The sequence below is a fragment of the Chiloscyllium punctatum genome, chromosome 4, assembly GCF_047496795.1.
Source record: "Chiloscyllium punctatum isolate Juve2018m chromosome 4, sChiPun1.3, whole genome shotgun sequence".
Taxonomy (NCBI): Eukaryota; Metazoa; Chordata; class Chondrichthyes; order Orectolobiformes; family Hemiscylliidae; genus Chiloscyllium; species Chiloscyllium punctatum.
The window spans coordinates 102,226,818-102,244,630 of record NC_092742.1 but is presented as its reverse complement, the minus strand read 5'-3'; the positions used below and the strand labels follow the sequence as shown (position 1 = coordinate 102,244,630).

At 41.0% G+C, this 17,813-nt stretch overlaps 1 protein-coding gene across 2 annotated transcripts in view; it reads right to left on the bottom strand.

The window, feature by feature from the left end:
* LOC140476597 (zinc finger FYVE domain-containing protein 1-like) overlaps positions 1-17,813 on the bottom strand; it is a 93,366-nt gene that overhangs the window by 9,738 nt on the left and 65,815 nt on the right. For both annotated transcript variants that reach the window (XM_072569434.1, XM_072569433.1), the window contains exons 7-9: positions 14,263-14,380; positions 11,728-11,898; positions 9,237-9,417 (exon numbers count right to left, since the gene is read on the bottom strand). In XM_072569434.1, coding sequence (XP_072425535.1) covers positions 9,237-9,417; positions 11,728-11,898; positions 14,263-14,380 — 470 coding nt within the window. The remainder of the gene's footprint in view (positions 1-9,236; positions 9,418-11,727; positions 11,899-14,262; positions 14,381-17,813) is intronic.

Sequence of the window (17,813 nt, the reverse complement as noted above, 5' to 3'; positions counted from 1 at the left end):
CTCACGATTGTACAGATCTCATTCTGTATAAGCAGAGCTACTCTATCTGCTTCACCTTCCTTTCCATTCCATTCTTCTGAAATGTCATGAATATTCAACCTTCAGCCTCAGCGACACTAAAGTCAGGTTCATGAAATGTCTGATTCTGCAGTGCTCCAGTGAGGATTAGTGTAAGCTGGAAGAACAGCACCTCACTTTCCACTTGGAGACCCTGCAGCCTTCAGGACTGAATGTCAAGTTCAATCATTTCAGAGCCGGATCACCACCTTCTACGTCCTTTACCCCTTCCCACACCCTGGTGCTGGTATGTCCTGGGCTGCTTTCAGCACAGTTAACCCATTTTCACCTATTTATGGCTCCCATTATTAGCTTTTCTTTCTTCCTGGATATTATCATCCAACTCTTTGTCTCCCTGTTGTTTTCATCTCTGCCTATCTGCTCCGTCCTTTTCACCTTCTCCCCCATTATTTGTCTTTAGCATAAATACTACCCTTTCCTAGCTAATATCAGTTCTGGAGGGTAACTAGATTTAAATCGGTCACTCTGCCTTTTTTGCACAGATGCTGCCAGACCTGCTGAGTTTCTCCAGCGATTTCTGTCTGTTTGTGAAATTGCTACTACGTGTATTCATGTATCTCTATCTATGTGACTGCTGCCGATTTTTCTTGCCCTGCTCCAAATTACTTTCAGATCAGGAAAGACGAACAGAAACATCAGCTTGGTTAAAATAACGATCTTCACTTCTGAATGGGAATTATTCCTATTCTCCCGACCTCCCAATTTCTTAGTTTCTCAAAAATACACATACTGCAGCTTGAGGAATGGCAAGCTCATATTTTCTCAACACATCAGCCCCTCTTAAGAAGTTTCAAAAAGGATTGTGTGGTGGTTCAGTGATTTAGTCTGTCTTTTGTCCCCTTTGGGAAGGAGTCTGGTCTCCATTTCAAAAAGACATAAAAACTTACCATGCTGGAGGAGGCCTGTGCTCATTCTGGGTCTTTGAACAAGCACATAAACAAAAATGCTAGAAATACTCAGCAGGTCAAGCAGCATCTGTGGAGAGAGAAACAAAGTTAGGTTTCAGGTCTGTGACCTTTCATCAGAGCTGAGAAAGGACAAGCAAATGGAAGGGGCGAATGAAAAAGGAACAAAGGTGATAAGTGAAGACGGAGATTGGATGACAATGACATTGGAGGTGCAAGGGCAAAGGCAATAAAAGGGCCAAGCGAAGAAGCATTTGTGGAGGTAGAAATGATGTGCAGCAACCAAAAAACAAAAGAAAAATGAGAGTCAAACTAAAATCTGCATCAAGAAAGGAAACAAGAAAGTAGAAGTCATGGTCTGAAATTACTAAAAGTCAATGATGAGTCTGGAAGGCCAGACAGTCTCTCGATGAAAGCTATGACCTTATGAGCTTGTGTTGAAACACCTGAATTCGGCACTTCACACCAAGATTCAACTTCAGATCATAAACTCCTCCCCCCATTTCATTTCAGTTTCCTTTGCAGCTTCCAATCTTACTGTCCCTGGGCTTTTGCTTTTGCTTTTGGACAGCAGTTGTCAACATTATGCATCATTCACTCTCCCTCTCAAGACATGGTTTGTTTTGTTACTTGTCCCTTTTCCATTCCCTTTAGCTGTGCACTGTTTCCTCATGAAATTTCCCCAATCTGCATCTCAATGATAAACTCTCTCACTGTTCCTTTCCAGCTTCCCCACTTACCCCTGCTTAGAACCAATGTCATTTCCATTCTAAGGTTCCCTATTTTGACAAAATGTCAATAAATTGGGACATTAACTCGGTTCCTCTCTCCCCAAAGGCTGAGTGCAATCTGAGTTTTAATTTCAGATTTCCAGCATCAATATGTTTTATTTCCATAGTATCTATATTTATGTTTGTAACAGTAGCTGTATTTAGTGAGGTCTCATACCATCAGGTGAAACATGAACAAGGAAGGTCCCAATAATAAAAACAGGAAATATAAAAGAAACTCAGCAGGTCTGGCAGCATCACTTGGAAGAAGCATAACAAAGGTAGGGTATAGACAATGTCCACCACCGAAAATGCTCGGCAGCAGCACTACTGATCAAGCCAGCCAAGGCCTAAAGGACATAGCTGTTAGACTAGGTCTGCGGCAGGTGGTCAACACACCAAGAGGGAGAAATTTACTTGACCTCATCTTCACCAATCTGAAGTTGCAGTTGCATTGGTCCATGACTTGATCGGTAAGAGCGGCCATCACACAGTCCTTGTGAAGACAAAGTCCTAGCTTCACATAAGAATACCCTCATCATGTTGTGAGGCACTATCACTGTGCTAAATGGTCTTTAGCTAATTCGATTCACTCCATAGGATATCAAGAGTGACCTACCTCTGGCAGTTCATTCATCACTTTCTGTGTAAAAACATTGCCCCTCAGGTCTTTTTAAAATCTTTCTCCTGTCACCATAAAAATACGGTCCCTAGTTTTGAACTCCCACACTCTAGGGGAAAGATCACTGCTATTCACCTTATCTATACCCCTCATGATTTTATAAACCTCTATACGGTCAGCCTTCAACCTCCTACGCTCCAGTGAAAAACGTTTCAACCTATCCAGCCTATTTTTATAATTTAAACCTTCCATTCCCAGCAACATCCTGGTAAATCTTTTCTGAACCCCTGCCAATTTAACAGCATCCTTCCTATATTTGAGAGACCAGCACTACACACACCACCCCAGAACAGGCCTCACCAACATCCTGTATAACCTCAACATGATTTCCCAACTTAAAGGTCTGAGTAACGAAGACAAGCACGCTGAATGCCTTATCAACCAACCTATCTATTTGGGACACAAATTTCAAAGAATTATGCACCTGGTTCCCTCGGTGCATTTGTTTTATTACCCAGTTCCCTACTATTACAAAAGGTAATCCTTTTTCGTATTACCAAAATTCAATACCTCACAGTTATCTAAATTAAACTCCATCTGCCACTCCTCAGCCCACTGGTTCAACTGATCAAGATCTCTTTGCAATCTGAGATAACCTTCTGAGATGTACACTATAACACTGATTTTGGTCTCAAACACAAAGTCAATAGTCATGCCTCCGATATTCTCATCCAAATATTTATATAAGTGACAAGCAAAAGCAGACCGAGTACCAATCCCTGTGGAACACTGCTATGAAGTTGAAGGCACATACTGTAACTTTAAGAGAGTGTGAATGCTGTTCTGAACTGAGAGCTTGCAAGCACCTGTGTGATAATGATGAGATGGTAGTCGTAGAGAGTACAGAAAAATCGAAAATTTGTAACATTTAGCTATGAAATGGATACCTGAGTTGTTTGCTGTTTTGACCACAATTTGAATTTAAATTATGCTCCAGGATACTAAAACCCAATAGAGTTTGAATTTATTGTTTTGCTAAAATTGAACCAATGAGACAATCCACTGTTGGGGATATAAAAATGCAGGCATTTTGAAAATCAAAGAGAGCAACTGCCATCAACACACATCCAAGAAAGTAAGAAACACTCTCTATCAAAGGTACCTTTTTGTATGAAACATATTCGGAGTAAAAAATAAAGACGACGATCCAGGGAGATCTTCAGCTGGAAGACGAGACACCAAAGATGACAGCCACTGTGTGCTTTTGTGACTAAGTTGATGTAATTTTAAAACATGTCTTAGTGGAACAGCATATTGTTATAGAGTTAGAGGGAAGTAATAAGCAGTTAAGAGAAAAGGGGGCTTAGATTTGTGAATAGTTGTCATTTAATGTTCACTTTTAGAGTTAAAGAATAAATTGGTATTATTTTCTTCAAACAGTAGAATCTGGGAGTTCTCTGTCACTCATAGTTCAACAAATTACAAGGCGAGTTTTCCTGGGTGTTTGACTTAATTAACAGAAGGCTCACCGTCATCGTAACAGCAGCACTAGTCACAAGCCCCTAAACGAAATAAAAAACCTCCACAAAACCCTCTGTTTCCTATCAAGAAGTCAATTTTGTATTCAACTGCCAAGCTCATCCTGAATCTCATGTGATCTAACCTTACTAATTAATCTACCATGTAGAATCATGTTATGCTTTACTAAAGTCCGTATCTACCACTTTGCCCTCGTCAACCTTTTTAGTTATTTATTCATAAAAGTTCATCAAGTTTGAGACACAATTTCCTTCGCACAAAATCATACTAACTTTCCCTAATCAGTCCTTGCCTCTCCAGTTGCATGTAATTCATATCTCTCAGAATCACCTCCAGCAACTTTGGATTCAAAATTGGCTTGATAGTAGAAGCAGAGGGTAATAGTGGAAGGATGCTTGTCAGACTGGAGGCCTGTAACTAGTGGTGTGCACCTGGGGTCAGTGCTGGGCCCTTTATTGTTGTTATCTATATCAATGATGTGGATAAAAATGTACAAGGTACGATTAGTAAGTTTGCTGATGACACTAAAATTGGCTGTGTCATGGGCAGTGAAGAAGGTTATCAGAAATTGTAGTGGCACCTTGATCAGCTGGGAAAGTGGGCTAAGAAGTGACAAATGGAATTTAATATAGATAAGTGTGAGGTCTTGCATTTTGGAAAGTCAAATCAAGGCAGGAGTTTCATGGTGAATGGTAGGGCCTTAAGAAGTGCAGTGGAATAGAAGGATCTTTCAGTTCAGGTTCACAGTTCTCTGAAAGTGGAGTCACAGGGAGACAGGGCAATGAAGATGACTTTTGACACACTGGCCTTCATCAGTTAGGGCATTGAGTATAGAAGTTGGGAAACTATGTTGCATTTATACAGGACATTGGTGAGGCTGCACTTGGAGAATTGTGTTCAGTTTTGGTCACCTAGCTATAAGAAGAATGTTATTAAACTGGAAAGAGAGTGTAGAAGAAGTTTACAAGAATGTTATCTAGACTCAACAGTCTGAGTTATAGGGACAGGTTGGACAAGCTGAGACTTTTTCTTTATAGTGCAGGAGACTGAGGGGGGACCTTACAGAGGTCTATAAGATCATGAGAGTCATAGATAGAGTGAATGCACTTAGTCTTTTTCCCAGGATTGGAGAATTGAGGACTGAGGGCATCAGTTTAAGGTTAGAGAGGAAAGAATAAAAGGGAACCTGATGGGCAACTTTTTTTACATAGAGGGTGGTACACATGTGGAACGAGCTGTCAGCGGAAGTGGTTGAGGCGGGTACATTAACAACATTTAAAAGACATTTAGACAAATACATGGATAGGAAAGGATTAGAAGGACATGGGATACAATTGTAGAGAAATGGGGTCAGTGTGGATAGACATTTTGGTTAGCATGGACCGTTTGGGTCAAATGGCCTGTTTCTATGCTGGAGGACTCTATGACTCTAACTTACCCACACCGATGCCAGACTCACAGGTCTATAAGACCATAAGACATCAGAGCAGAAACTCGGCCATTAGAAATGGATTTCACTATAGAAATCAATACTCGGCCATCGAGTCTGCTCTGCCATTCAATCTTGGCTGATAAGTCTCTCAACACCATTCTCCTGTTTTCTCCCCATAGTCCTTGGCCCCCTTGATAATCAAGAACCTATCTATATCAGTCTTAAATATACTCAATGGCCTGACCTCCACTGTCTTCTGTGGTGATGATTTCCATAGATTCACTACTAAAGAAGCTTCTCCTTATCTCCGTTCTAAAAGGTCTTCCCTTTACTCGAAGGCTGTGCCTTTCAGTCCTAGTCTCTCCTAGTTCCCAGGCTTGCCCTTACAGCCTTTCTTATATAAGGCACAAAATTAGCCAACCCCTGTTCTCCAGCACCTCACCCATGGTTATAAATTATACAAATATTTATGCTAGGGGCCCTGCAATTTCTTCCCTAACTTCCCACAATGTCCCGGGATACCCTTGATCAAGTCCTGGAGATTTATACAACTTTACGTTTTCTAAGAGCTCTAGCATTTCCTCTTCTGTAATATGAATTGTTTGCAAAATATCAATACTTATTCCCAGAGACCTCGAGCCACCACTTCTTTCTCCACAATAAAAACTGACACGAAATATTCACTTCGTATCTCTCCCTGAGTTTCAACAGAGACGATCTTATTGATCCTTAAGGGACCCTATTCTCTCTCTAGTTGCTCTTTTGCTCTTAATACACTTGCAGAATCTCTTTGGATTATCCTTAATCTTTTGTGCCAAGTCTATGTGAATAATTCAGACCCCAACACTGATCTGGTGGGACACTGCGTTGCTTCAAGTACCAACCCATTATCGCCTGCCACTCAATCTAATTCCTAACTCTTGGTCAGTAATTTGCCATCAATTCTGTAGGTTTCTACTTTAGCTCATGCTTCTGTAAGATTTCATCAAATGCCTTCTTATAAGTCCACATAAACAACATCCATATATATTCCCCAGTCCATACCTCAGTCACCTGTTCACAAAAATTCAATGAGGTTTGTCAGGTATGATCTACCTATCATGAATAACTGAAAAATTTCAAGGTGCTCAGTTACCTCATCATTGATTATAGGCTACAATAGTTTCCTCACCACGGGTGTTAGGCTAACTGGTGTCTCATTCCCTGGTTTTCCTCTTTCGCCCTTCATAAAAAGTGGAGTGACATGTGTATACTTCCAATTTGGAGGGATGTCTCCTATATCTAGGGATCTAAAGATTACAGTAAAGACTACAACGTGCTCTCCTACTTCCTTTAACAATTTTGGACAGAAACCGTTAGGTCCCAGGGATTTGTCACTCTTCGATTAATTTCCTCATTACGAATGTTGTACTTACATTAATTTTACTCAGTCCTTCTTCCAGGTACACAATTAATTTCTTCAGGACAGTAAGCACCGTATGAGCAGGAAGGAGACAGCACATCCAGAGTAAGGCACAGCCTTAGGGAAAGTACTTCTGGGATTTTGGAGCAGTGTAGAATTGAACAGGATAAACTGAAGCCCAGACTTGGGAGCCCAGCACAAAGCAAAGAGCGACACTATAGAAATTAATACATCCATTGGTTAGTCATAGCTGCTAATTTGACTATAGGTTAATTTTGGACTGAAGGTAAATGGCAGAAATATTTTACAGATTGAAAACTGAAAGAACAGTTACAAATAAAAAAAAAAATTAAGAACTAAATAAACAAAACAGAGATGCAGAGTCAGGTGTTGGTGGTCCTTATTGTGATTCCTAGTGACCACATCTATAGTAGTGTTGGTTGTCTGAAGAGCTGAGGGTCTGAGTTTATCAGCTGGAGTCTGACCTTCAAACAGGGGGGCACATTAGGGAAGGGGATAGTTACGGGGACACTGTGTTTCAGGAGGCAGTCATACCCCATGAATTAACTACCCCAAATTTGGTCAATGACCAGGGACAGGTGGGTGTGACTATGAGACAGGCAGATAGAGGGATCCTGCAGGTTGGGCTGAAGAATATTCAATCCTTGAGCTTATTTAACGGATTTGAGATTCTTGCTCCCTGTGTGGAAGAGAGTGAAGTCTGTAGGGCAGATGAGCGATACAGGGAAGCACTTAAGAGTGGGGAGAAAACAGAAAGATAGTTGTAATCGAGGATAATATAGACAGGGATCAACAGTCCCAAAGCCTGTGCCGCCTGCCTGGTGCACAGGTTCAGGATATCACATCTGAGCTGTGGATGAACGCGGGTTGGGCTGGGCTGGGCTGGGGTAGGGTGGGGTTGGGCAGGAGAGATCTGTTATCATGGTCCACATCGGTACAATCAACATTCAGAGAATGAGTGAAGATGTCTGAGGGAATATGAGAAACTAGGGGCTAAGTTAAAAACCATCTAAGCACAAGCTATTTGGCACATGGTCAACAAGATTAAAGAGGCAAATGATTGACTCTAAGATAGCTAGGAGAAATGGGTTGGAATTTGTGGGACACTGGCACCTGTACTGGGGAAAAGGGAGCTGTTCGGATGGGTCAGACTTGACGCAAATCATGCTGGGACCAGAGTCCAAGCAAATCACACAACTAGGGTGGTAGACAGGGCTTTAGACTAAATAGTGGAGAGGTGGGTTCAGTTCCATGGAAAGTTAATGGAGAAGGTCGGATTCCAGGTTAATGATAGGGTTGATTGTTACCAGAAAATAAAAGGAAGGGACAGAATGTGTGAATGTCATTTTGCACCAAACATAGGGAAACATAAATCAGATAGACGAACTTATGGTGCCAAACAAGGTAAATAAACATGATCTCATAACCATTGTGGAAACAAGGTTACCAAGGAGATCAAAGCTGGGAAAATTCAGAATTCCTCTACCTGCCTCACTTGCAGTCGCACCCTCCTGTCCCTGACTACTAGTCAAATTTGAAATATTTAACCCTCAAGGTGTGCCTGCCTCCTGAGACACAGCATCCAGGAAACTCTCCTCTTCTCTGAAGTGTCACTAAGTTTGAAGCTCAGACTTTAACTAATCAATTCTGAGCCAGAGTTCCTCATGAAACCAACACTTGCCACAGATGTGGTTACTATGAACCACGATGGGGCTCATAAGCCTCTACATTGTGTAGTTACAACACATCGGCTGACCCTGTTTCTCCAAATTAGTTATTTACTTTTGAATTTGCATTTTTAAAGTTCCTACATGTCTTTAATCTTCAGTATTTCTCCTACTTACCATAAATTTGAAAGTAAAGACATTATGTAGTCAAATTAGCAGCTCTTACCAACCAATGAACTAATTTCCTGTGATGTCACTTTGATTTGTGTTGGCCCTGAATCCTGGGTTTCAATTTATCTTGTTAAAAAAATCCTTAAAACTATCATTCAAAAAAGCAAGCAAAAAGTAAGTCTTCCCCTCTGCACCAAATTCTCATGCTGCTCCAAAATCCCCCAACTATATACACACTCGGGCCATCTCATTGAACCTGACAACAACTATTGCAAATACAGAGGAACCTCAATTATCCGGTAATCGATTATCTGAATTTTGGATTGTCCAAAAAAATCGCAAGGTCCCAATGCATGGCTAAACTATGCTATCCGGCATTCCATTAACCGAGTAAAATACATCCCGCCCATGTCCTCTGGATAATTGAGCTTCCTCTGTAGTTGGCTGAAGTCAGCAAAGATGATTAAATAAGAACAAGAACTTACATTGACCTAGAACTTTAATGAAGTGTCCCACACTGCTTCACAGGAAATATTACCAAACACATAGGATGGGACAAGATAAGAATTAAGAGACAGTACCCATTGGCATTGTAGAGAAGTGGGAGATGGTTCAGGGAATAAAATTACCTGTTCTGATTACTGCAGCTTCATAGCATCCATCACAAACTCGGACAGGTGCTGAACCCCAACCACGTTCTGGAACAGGCTTAGATTTTGATGAGCAACCATCACAAAAGCCTTCACCACAAGCTCTGCAGTGATGCTTTGTTTCCTGATCTTCAAAAGGTTTATTGCATTTATAACAGTTCTGGTAAATAAATGTAATACTCATTAATATTTCACCCCAAGAAACTTACTGTCATCTTGTAATTCACTGAATATATATTTCAGCTTTTTGGTACTCTTACCAGACTGATTTGTCCTTCATTAAAAATCAATCTGAAGAATGTGTAGGCGTGCTTTTGTAAATTTAGTACTTAAAATAAATAAAATATTTATTGAATAGATAAGAACTATGAAACGGATGATTGCTTTAAATAAAAACCAGGTGCCAGTCACCTAAAAAAAATAAGTCCAATCTACGATCAAACAATGTCGTAAATGACATGTTTAATACATATCATATTAATCCAGCCTCACACCTTATACGTGTTCTACACAAAGTGCATTTTACTTGACTTCCAGCAGCAGGGCTGAAAGACCCCAAGCAGGAATGACACAATAAATTAAGAAACTGCTCCAGATGACAAACCTTAACATCTTCAATTCATTGAATAAACGACACCTGTCTCAGGGCTTTGACAGCTAGCTGACACAGAGGAGAACACACATGACGCTGGATTAAATATGAGGAGTTCACTTAATGCCACAAAGTGGAGTTCACATAGCTGACTCCTACTACAGTTGGTTCACAAACAATATTCTGTCCATATAAAGGTAAGTTCAGAAATGCAGACCAGGTGAATTAGGTCTCTTAGTAGAGCATACCAGAAGTACGGATATCAAATTAATTTTTTTTTAATATTCACTGATTGGGCGTGGGCCTCATTCACTGGGCCAGCACTACTTGCCCTTGAGAATATGGTGGCGAGCTGCTTTCTTAAAACACTGCAGTCTATCTAGTGTAGATGCACCAGGGAAAATATATACTCACAAACTTAACATCCACTCAAAGAAGTGGCCACTTGTTACTGTGCAGGATTGTAAACCCAACACAGTCCCCAAACAGCAATTCAAATTGCATTAAATATTCCTATACCATAAACTTTTTGAAACTAAATTATAAAGCTTAAAAGTTGCTTCAGTCTAATACTGGCACAGTTAGAAATGTTGTGCAGCAGCATTTTTTGATGTTTAAAAGAAAGGTAAATCTATTTAAAAACATGCTAATGATCCTCAGCTTGGAATGACAAATCATGAGAATGATATTAGTTGATTACAGTAGAATATACAAACAAGAGGCAGACAGAATTTAAACAGAGACTATGAAGTAATGCATTTTGGAAGAAGTATTAGAAATAGGGTTTACAAACAAATGACAATTCTAAACAGTGTGTGCAGGAACAGAGGAACTTGGGAATTCATGCTCATTGATCACTAAAGTGGGCAGGACTAATTGAGAAAATAGTTAGAACGCATTGTGAGGTGAAGCTTTATAAATACAGGTACTGAGCACAAACGTAGGGAAGATAGGATGAACCGTAATAAACCTGTGGTTAGGCAAAAACTGGAGTTCTGAAGATAGTTCTGTTCACCACAAAAAAATAGATCCAGGGACCGGGGAGTTTTAATTACAAGGTCATGCTGGTGAGTTTGGGATTGTTCTTCTTGAAGCAATGGAGTTAAAAGGGATTTGATAGAGGTTACAAAACTATAGCTTTAGACAAGATACAGAAGGAAAATCTATATCCATTAGAGGAGGGCACGGTGGTTAGCACTGCTGCCTCACAGCACCAGGGATGCGGGTTCAAGTCTAGCTTGGGGCGACTGTGTGGGGTTTCCACATTCTCCCCAAGTCCGTGGGTTTTGTCTGGTTGCTCTGGTTTCCTCCCACAATCCAAAGATATGGGGGTTAGGTGAATTGGCCATGCTAAATTGTCTATAGTGTTCAGGGATGCATAGGTTAGGTGCATTAGTCAGGGCTACATGTAGAGTAATAGGGTTGGGGAATAGGTCGGATGGGTTTCTCGGAGGGTCGGTATGGACTTGTTGGACCAAACAGCCTGTTTCCACACTGTCGGGATTCTATGATATTAGTTGATGACTAGGGGATACAGATTTTATGAGAGGAAGAATTAAAAAAAAACACAGGCTAGAAGCAGACATGCTCAATGACTTTAAAAGGAAAACAAATGGTCACTTGAAGGATATAACCTTGTCGGCTCACAGGAATACACTGGAAGGATAGAACTTAATGAATTACTCCACAGGGTGCCAGCAGAGACTCAGTGAGCTGAATGGCATCTTTCTCTGCCATAACTGATTCTGAGTTGAGAAAGAAAAGGTACAGATAGATTACAATCACCTTTCCATGTGTCAGGAATGTTGTGTTACAGAAGCAAAGGACAGATGCTCAGTAGAAAACCCAATAGAAAGAGAGAGATGACTTGGCACTTACAATAATCTGAGAGTTTGGTCTCCAGTAGGCTGGTGCAATCTGGTCTGTCAGCCAGGCTGTCACTGCTTTGGTTGGTTTTGCACCAAATTCTGAAACTGACTGTGCCATCAAATTCATGCCATCCAGCAATCGCTGCGCAGCATTGTTATTGTCCTTTAGAAATCCATCACTCTGAGAAAGAGAAAGGTGTCATCTTTACTGGTCATTACTAAAATCAGTAAAATAATGAGTGGACAGTTTCTTTTTAAGATCCCTACAGTGTGAAAACAGGCCCTTCGGCCCTACAAGTCCACACTGACCTGAAGAGTGACCTGCCCAAACTCATTTGCCATTATTTTTACCCCTAACCTACACATCACTGGACACAATGGGCAATTTAGCACTGAAACCCAGGAGCACGTGATGCAGTAAACTAGATTGAAAGAGAGGCAGGTGAACCTCTGTCTTACCTGGAAGGACTGTTTGGGGCCCTGGATGGAGCTGAGGGGGTGGTGTACTGGCAGGTTTTGCATCTTTTCCGGTTGCAGGGGAAGGTACCTGGGGGTTTGGGAGACGGTCGGTGGGGAGAGTGGCGCAAACCAAGGACCATCAAGGGGAACTGTCCTTGTGGAAGGAAGACAGGGGTCGGGAGGGGAAAATGTTTGTGGTGGTGGGGTCTGGTTGGAGTTGGCAGAAATATTTAAGGATGATGCTTTGGATGTGGAGACTGTTGGGGTGGGAGGTGAGGACAAGGGGGTCTCTGGCTTTATTGCGTGTGGGGGGGAGGGAGGTTTTAGAGCAGTGGAACGGAAGATGGAGGTGGTGCGGTGGAGGGCTGTCTGGATGACAGAGGGAGGCACGTTGTTCAAAATAGGTGGACATCTGGGATGCTCACGCATGGAATGTCTCCTTGTCCGAGCAGATGCGGCAGAAGAATTGGGAGAATGGGATGGAGTTCTTGGAGGATACTGGGCAGGAGGAGGTATAGTCCAGGTAGTTATGGGAGTCTGTGGGTTTGTAGTAAATGTCTGTCTGAAGACCATCGCTGGAGACGGAAATGGTGAGGTCAAGAAAGGGGAGGGAGGTGTCCGATATGGACTAAGTGAATTTGAGGGTGGGGTGCAAGTTGTGGGAGAAGTCAATGAAGTGCTATGAGAGACACAGAGAAAGAGAGGGGCCGATAGAGGGAGAGAAAGACAGGTTGGTAGGGGGGAGACAGACAGAGGCAGAGAAGGGCCAACAGAGACAGAGAGAGAGAGAGAGAGAGAGAGAGAGAGAGAGAGAGAGAGAGAGAGAGAGAGAGAGAGAGAGAGAAAGGAGGGAGGGTGGGGGGAGGGGGGAGAGGGGGAGAGAGAGAGAAAGAGAGAGAGAGAGAGGCTGAATAGGCTGAGGCTATCTTGCCTGAAGTGTCAGTGGCTGACAGGTGACCTTATAGAGGCATGTATAGGCTTAACTCACAAGGTCTTTTCGGCGGGATGAGGGAGTCCAAAACTAGAGGGCATAGATTTAAGGTGAGAGGGAAAGATATAAAAGGGACCTAGAGGGCAAAAGTTTCACACATAGGGTGGTGCGTGTATGGAATGAGCTGCCAGAAAAAAGTGGTGAAGGGTGGGACAATTACAACATTTACAAGGCGGGTGGGTATATGAATAGAAAGGATTTAGACTGATTAGATTTATTTAGGATAGCTGGTTGATATGGATGAGTTGGTCAGCAGAGTCTTTTTTTGGTGCTGTATATCTCTCTGACTCTAAAGCTAATAGGGAATTCAAGACAAATTTTGACCTAGAATATTGTTAGAACATAGAACCAAAACGAAAAGAAGTTGAGACCAACAGCTTTGATGTATTTAAGACTGATCTAGGTGAATACAAGGGAGATGTCAATAAATATGAGATAAAAACTATATGCTGATAGAGTGGCATAAAGAGAGCTGGGAAGACAATTACAGATTTAAACACTTCTTCCAGCACACAGTTTGATTTGAAGCAGGAAGTCAGGCAAATTCTCGCTCCGTTGAACTTGGATGTGTTGCCAGTTGTCCTAAGAATACTATTCATAAAACAAAAGCAAATTACTGCAGATGCTGGAAATCTGAACTATAAATAGTTATATATGGAAGCACAGCAAGCCAAGCAGCATCTGGGAAGAGAGAAAGGAGTTGGAACTGCAAACATTAACTGTTTTGCTCAACTTATTTCCAGTAGTTCCTGTTTTACTTGTTGCTGTAGTAATATTAATTCAGCACACATCAACTCGGACCTTCATGGGTCAGTAAGCCAGCTATTTATTGCTAAAGTCACCATTCTTTCAAACACCTTTCTTTGAAGTGAAGGTGGTTGTTCCCAAAACGGAATTCCCCAAATAGGAAAACAACTTGCAAAATGAGTAGCAGCAATTATGACCTTAAGTTTCCAAGTTCCTGCTTAAGACATAAAAACAAGTCACTCTCAAGCTGAAAGCACTGGCAGACATTCTGCTCCTTTTGCCCTGTTGATAAAATCTTGGATGTAATCACATGCTGTCATCAGCAGAAATGTAATGTGCATTACTCACTCCAAGCCAAACATGTTCAATTTCTGTTCGCACCACAGTGTCCACTGGATCCTGGTTACCGAACCAGTATTGCCGACTACGATAAATAATGCCACAATTTGGGCACTCAATCACATACCTGCAAGAAGTAATAACTTTGTCAAACAACTGAATTTGTTAGTAGCTCACAAAAAAATGTGCATACTATTCCAGTATTCCTGTACAGCAGTAGCTTCCAATCTTTAATTTGTTGCTTCCTTCCAAATCTGCTTGCTGCCTGTGGGGTCAATACAGTTTGAGGTTTGACATTTCAACTCTTAACAAGTAAGCATTGTACAAAATGTAATAGACATATCCAAATTACCACTGGCCTAATAATACTGCTTTTATGTGACAAACTATCCTGAACTCAACAAGAACAACTACCCCAGCCCTCCCAGAAATCAACTGCCCCTAAATTTCCCAACTATTGACCATCCCCATCAGGACCTGCTACTGGATACAAGTTCTCTCTATCTGGAATTGCACACATGGCCTATGTGAGGCAGTCAACATTTAGTGTGCCTCTTTGATTCTTCCAATGGGGTGACCTTAAAAGACAGATCCATGTCGGTGTCATCACACCAAATTTACCCAGATCTTCAGAGACCTCTCGTGAGATTTCCAGCCAGCTCCTGCTGATTTCAGGCTGCTCTAATATCCACAGCACACCAGGTTAAGGAGGGAGATAAGTTTACTGACACAATTACTGGCAATTCTGCTAGGTACTTCTGCAAAGTGCATGCTTTCTGATTGAATTTCTTTTGACCCAAGCTCTTCCCAGAAAATAGGAAAAGCATCAAACTGATACTTTAGATTATTTTGCTGAAACGTGACATGACTTCCTGGGTAGCATGCTGCAATCAAGCTCCACTATTTCCCCAAGTCATTGCAGTGTAAAAATTTGAGTAAACCATCAAATTGCACAATTTTACCAAACTGCCCCATTCAGATTACATGAATATGCACATCAGGTTTTTATTATTAACAAGAAATATTTATTGTAGTCAAAGTTTAACCAACGGCAAGAAAAGAAACAGGAATCCCTAATTATAATACCAATAACAAGAGAAAAGCATGAATTGCTAACTTAAAATTGTAGAAATTAAGTTTTATCCCTTTTAAAATTTCCAACACACATACACAGCACAAAGAGATTAGACAAAACACAAATATTATAGGCGTGTCTCAGGAAAGAACAACAAGTCAATTCTGGCATCGGTCCAATTAAAGCTCCTCTTGGTTCATTTTGACTCTTTGATGAGGACACAGATAGAGGGTAAGCTGCTTCTCAATCTTTTAGTCACTAGTTAAAGATTCACCCTTTCAGTATATCTGCAAGTGATTTATCACTTTTCCTTTTAGAAAGGGAATTTGCAGCGAGAGAATAGCTAGCTGCTCAGATTTTCTGTTACTTCACCACCGTCAGAGGGAGAGAGAGAGATTTACGTGCTTTCTCTTTTATAGGCTGGATATTTCTGTTGTACTGACCAAACACAAAGGTTAGCTACCTGCCCAATTAAGGGGTTGTTAGTATTGTTACAGTGGATAAAATGTGGAGCTGGAAAAAGCACAGCATGTGAAGCAGCATCAGAAGAGTAGGAGTGTTGACATTTCAGGCAGGACCCTAATTGTCATCCACCAGGGTAGGGTGCCATAAATTGAGACCTGCTATTCCCAGAGTCATACGAAATGTTAATGTTTTTGTTTCAGGGTATGTAAGTACTCCAATTTACCTGACATTCAGACCAGGTTTCTACAAATTATTATAGGTAGACTGCATTTTGTGGGTAGCCTAAACACAAAAGAACTGATCAGAATAGGGAGCCAGCACTTTGCTGTGGAATTCTGCAGCCACCCTGGTAAATCCTTGCTTTTAAAAACAATTTTTTCTCCATCCTGTCCAGAGTTTTTTCAAGGCATGATTCTTGTGCTATGCTGAGCACTCCTAAACACAGACCATTTGCCTGGTTGGAAAACTAATCAAAAGTTCCATCATTGGGCAAAACTGCCCTGCACACATAATCACAGAGGCAAGGTGTCTCGTATCCTCTCTCACTTCTTAAAATAAGGCACATTGCGCACATTGCACACATTACTTACAGCAAGTTCTGATAACTTTTTTTAAAAACAGCAGCATCATCTTCTACAGGCCCTTGGCATAGAGCAGCAGCTTTATCTTGCTTAAACCACAATGCAAAAAAGAATGATCTTCCCAAATTCGACAATGCCTATTTCTCTCAAACTTCAATGGCTGATAGACAGTTGTTTATAAAACTGGTAAGTAACATTTTTGAAAACGGAATGCCACTTTTGAAGCTAATTTCCAACAAATCAGAACATTCCTGAGCCACTGGAAAATCATGAGGTTTTCTCATTATTCTGTTTGCTGATTGGAATGCTGCTGTTGGAAAACACTTTAGTTTGCAAAAGACTTGGGTTGACAGATCAATGAGCTGCAGTTTGTGGATCATTGACTGAATCAATATGTCTTCTTATAAAGAGGGTTGTGAAGGCTCAGTCGTTATGTTTAAGAAATTGGAAGACTTCTGATTACCAATGGTATATTGGTTTATGGAGATTGGGTGAGAAAAAGCATTACAGTGTTTGATTGGCTATTGTTATGATGTTGAAGGTGTGTATTGTACCTTTGAGAGACAGTGAATGCTGTTCTGAACTGAGAGATTACTAGCACCTGTGTATATGAAGAGATGACAGTCTCAGTGTGTACTGGAAAACTGAAAATATGTAACATTTGGCTGTGGAGTGGATACCTGAGTTTTGGTTGCTGTTTTGACAGCAATTCAAATTTAACCAATCAATTTAAATTATGCCACAGGACACCAAAACCCACTGGAGTTTGAAATTTATTGTTTTGCCAACATCGAACCAATGAGACGATTCAATGTTGGGGAGGGAAGACAAAATGCAGACCTTTTGAAAATTGATCAGAGAGCAACTGCAATCGAGACAGAAATGCATGGAGATCTAACATCTTACTCGCCAACAAATTAGGAAACACTCTCTATCAAAGGTATAAACCTGAAACATTCTCCCAGTAAAAAGAATGACGACGGCCCAGGGAAATCCTCAGCTGGAAGAAGAAAGGCATGGAAGATAATAGTAGTTGTGTGGTTTTGAAATTAAGTTGATGCAATTCTAATAAGTGGAATTTAATAATCTAATAAATGTAATTATTGGAACAACATATTGTTGCAGAGTTAGAGGGAGATAATAAGCTGTTAAGAGAAAGGGGACTTACAATTGTGAATGGTTGTTTAATATTCACTTTTAAAGTAACAAAAATATGATGCATGACTAGCTCATTTAAAACCTCACACCGATTTTAGTGATGGCTGCTCAGAGTCAGTGGCTTTGAGGTCACGGAGGGTCGAAAAAGCACAAAAATTGACAATGAAACTGACAGTTCCAATTCTTTTCACCCAAAAAATGGCCAGAAAGTCATTAAGCTTCCCAAAGATCAGAAGGAACTTCCTCAGAGAAACCATCAGTGAAAATGATGGTTGGCTTCT